We start from the raw sequence: 3,983 nt of genomic DNA, 5'->3' as shown, positions 1-3,983 counted from the left end.
AAAGCAAAAATCGCCTCGTCCGAACGGCCTTTCAACTAATCGCTTTTAACAAAGTTGGTCGCCAGCCAACTTTGAGCTCGTTCAACTTTTTTTCCTTGCAACCCTGTGTTTGTTTATATTCTGTATACATACTTTTTTTATTTTTTACTTTTTTACTCTAATTTTATCTTTCAGCTTCGCTAAAAGCACTTCTACCAACGCTTGGCTTACCAAATTTACGTCAATTGATACAATTTTGCGATTTAAATTCATTTTCAATAATGTAAATAACAATTCGTGTTGAATCGAAAATCGCCTCGTCTGAATAGGGATGACAACTTTTTCACTTTCAACTTCTCATTCAACTTCGTATTCAACTTTTGTTTTTTTGTTGAAATCGCCTCGTGCGAATGCCCTATAATACCTACTAAAATTTTAGCTTACCAATTTTGGTAGGAAAAGCCGAAAACGGCAACCCTGCTCTCACAGCAAACTCGGAAAGAGCGAGTTTGGCGACTCTCACAGCAAACTAACAGTGTTGCCAGAATGTTCTGGGCCTACCGGATAAATTGGCAAAAAAAAACGGGTAAAACCGGCTAAAATGTTTCAGCAGTTGCGAATATGTCCTGGAACCGAGTTCCAGATGCGAATAGCATTGAAGAAAAATAGTCTTGCAGATGCTAGATAATTGTACTTGGGTATAATCAGGTCAGTAAAGCGTGCAGACTTTGAGAAGGATACATTTTCGTATAGATATCTAGGATCTTTATCCATCATTAGGCGAAATAAAAAATTACAATTTCTTGCTTTTAGGCATTCAGAGATACTGCAGCCCAATAGTCGCGATTTCCAATCGGATATTCGCTCAAATTTCGATAGCCCAAAAACATATCGAGTAAAATGATTGAATACTATATCAATTTTATAAGAAGATTGAGAATCCAGGCTGCTATAGACTAGTTCAGAATAGCAGATAATCGGCAATATTAATTGAATGGACAGTTTATGCCTAACGGTTAATGGTGTAAAAGTAATGGTCTTAAAGTATAACAGACTTTGCCTATGACAGAGTTAACATGATCAGTGCATGTTAGGTTAGTGTTTATAACAAAACTGAGATTAGTCACTTTAGAAACAAATTTAAGAGACTTATCACCAAGGTATAAGGACGGAATAGCATCAAATTTAATATTTCTTTTACATACAGGTAACACAAAGGATTTATCACAGTTGAGACAAAGATAATTTTTCGAAGACCAAGACGATATAGACCATAACTCTCTGTTGAAATTCTCGCACAAGTTAGCCAGCTCCTCAAATAAATGTGACAAATAAATCTGTATGTCGTCTGCATAAGCATGCATTTTTGCATATTGGCAAGTACTGAAAATTATTATTATTATTATGGGCCATATGTCCCGCGACCTCTAAAGTGGTCTATTGTGCGTGGGCCCCCGCCCTATATGGGAAGGCTCTTAATGTAGCCTAGCACCGTCAAGGGCGTTTTGTTCCAAATTTCAAATGGATTAAGGGTAGCGCCACCAAAGTGGGCTAGTCTGCGCCTAGCGAGAACATCACATTCACAGAGAATGTGTTCTGGCGTTTCTTCGTCCAGCTCACAGAATGTTTCTGAAAGATTGATTTTACTGAGGTGGTAACCAAGAGAACAGTGTCCCGTGTAGTACCCAGTGAGAGTTTTGAGGTCCTCTCTGCCTAAATTGATTAGTTTCTTTGAAACGTCGTTTGAAGGACAGATAAATTGTTTGGCTTGTATTTGCCCTGGACATTCCATCCAATGCCTGTTGAACATTTTATCTACCCAGTTATTTATGGTCCCCTTTATATGTGCTTTGGTGAGCCCACAAAAGGGTTAAGGACCATAAAATACTGCGGCAGCTCCCTGTTTCGCTAGGCAGTCAGCCTCCTCATTGCCATCATGTCCCTCATGCCCTGGTACCCATCCTAATAAAACTGTATTCTTGTCACCAAGAGCATTTAGGACATTGCGGCAATCATATACCAGCTGAGAACTTATTTTGTGGGACTTCAAGGCCAGTAGGGCTGCCTGACTGTCCGACATAATGCAGATATATTTCGTTGACGTTCCCCTTCTAAGACATTCTCTGCCATAAATTTCTATTGCATGAATCTCCACCTGAAAGATGGTGGGGTAGCTACCCATTGGTATCGATTTTTTAAAGTTCGGCCCAAAAATGGCAGCCCCAGTTTTACCATTTTCAAGCTTAGATCCATCAGTGTACCAAACCTCCCCATTAGGTTTGGTGTATGGGTTCCCTGTATTCCAGAAAGCTCGATCTGCAATGTGTACCTCAAATTTTCTAGAGATTTCTAGTTTTGGAACAATTGCATCGCGCATTTGTAGTATGGGGTCATTAGCGAATTTCATTAGGACCTTCATGTGACCCGTCATATTTCCGATTTTCAGGTCGGAGGTGTTCAGGATTCTCAGTGCCGCTGTGGTAGCCTCCTTTTCTATTAAAATAGGAAAGGGAGGTATTCCAACCACGGCGCTGAGTGCATCGGCCAGGCAGGTCTTCATAGCTCCTGTTATGCCAATGCAAACTATTCTGTGCAATTTACTTAGCTTAGTGCTTGCACCTCTTTGTGTAGCCTTAGTCCACCATGCTAAGGAGGCATAGGTTACTATTGGCTTAACGACAATGTTGAATGACCAGTAGGTCATTTTGGGGGTAGGGCCCCATGTTTTACCAAAAAGTCGTGAACAGGCAAAGAAGGCCTTCATCGCCTTGTTGATAACAGTGTCCAAATGTGCATTTAAGTTAAGTGTTTTATCAAGAGGTACTCCCAGATATTTAGCTTCACGGGAAAATTCTATTTCTGTTCCGCTCAAAGTGAGTTTAGTAGTAGATAATTTCCTCCTTCGAGTGAATGGAACAATAATAGTCTTCGTAGGATTGATAGTTAGGCCTTTATCCTCCCACCATTTGTGTGTGATGCGTAGGGCTTGTTGCATGCGGTTGGTGATAGTNATGTTGAATGACCAGTAGGTCATTTTGGGGGTAGGGCCCCATGTTTTACCAAAAAGTCGTGAACAGGCAAAGAAGGCCTTCATCGCCTTGTTGATAACAGTGTCCAAATGTGCATTTAAGTTAAGTGTTTTATCAAGAGGTACTCCCAGATATTTAGCTTCACGGGAAAATTCTATTTCTGTTCCGCTCAAAGTGAGTTTAGTAGTAGATAATTTCCTCCTTCGAGTGAATGGAACAATAATAGTCTTCGTAGGATTGATAGTTAGGCCTTTATCCTCCCACCATTTGTGTGTGATGCGTAGGGCTTGTTGCATGCGGTTGGTGATAGTTTCGTCATGAAGCCCTGTTATGCAGATCATCTGCGTAGCCTTGCGTATTAAAGCCTTGGCTGTTCAGTGTGAAAATAAGTTCGTCTACAACCATAGTCCACAAAAGGGGAGAGAGTACACCCCCCTGAGGGCATCCCCTTGTGGCTGTTATCGATTCTATCGTGCCTCCTAATTCCAAACTGATGTTTCGTGTTCTTAACATTGATAACACCCATTGATTTATGATTGAGCTTACACCCTTTCTTAACAAGGCATCTTTTATTGCCTTATATGATGTGTTACCAAAAGCCCCTGAAATATCAATGAAGGCGCAAAGGGCTATATTTTTAGACTCCAGAGCCTTCTCAATTTTTGAAGGAAGGCTATTAATGGCAGTCTCAGTGGATTTGCCTGGTGGATAGGCAAACTGGTTCTTATTCAGAGGCCGTTCCCTTAGGTTGACTTCTCTGATGTAATGATCCAGTATTTTCTCCATGCCTTTTAGAAGAAAGGAACTGAGGCTAATTGGTCGGTAGGATGACGGTAATTGTTCCTGCTTACCCATTTTGGGTAGAAACACGACCTTAACCTCAGACCATATGCTGGGGATGTGACCCAACAAGAGCGAAGCTCTATAGAGTTTAGAAAGGACCGGCGCTATGTGTCTAATTCCATGCTGCAGGAG

The 3,983-nt window shown here is 41.0% G+C and overlaps 1 protein-coding gene across 1 annotated transcript; it reads right to left on the bottom strand.

Moving 5' to 3' along the window:
- Positions 1–1,849: 1,849 nt before the first annotated feature.
- Positions 1,850–2,683, bottom strand: LOC108360207 (uncharacterized). Its single transcript, XM_017612404.1, has one exon. The coding sequence runs from the start codon at positions 2,681–2,683 to the stop codon at positions 1,850–1,852; it is 834 nt and encodes a 277-aa protein (XP_017467893.1).
- Between the last annotated feature and the right edge of the window lie 1,300 nt (positions 2,684–3,983).

This window comes from Rhagoletis zephyria, unplaced genomic scaffold (assembly GCF_001687245.7).
Source record: "Rhagoletis zephyria isolate East Lansing unplaced genomic scaffold, Rhagoletis_zephyria_1.1 Rzeph_scaffold_00015, whole genome shotgun sequence".
Classification (NCBI taxonomy): Eukaryota; Metazoa; Arthropoda; class Insecta; order Diptera; family Tephritidae; genus Rhagoletis; species Rhagoletis zephyria.
This window is presented reverse-complemented; position numbering and strand designations above follow the sequence as displayed.

What these genes read in the sequence shown, in the direction of transcription:
- LOC108360207 (XM_017612404.1), bottom strand. Translation starts at nt 2,683, where the DNA reads ATGACCTACTGGTCATTCAACATTGTCGTTAAGCCAATAGTAACCTAT.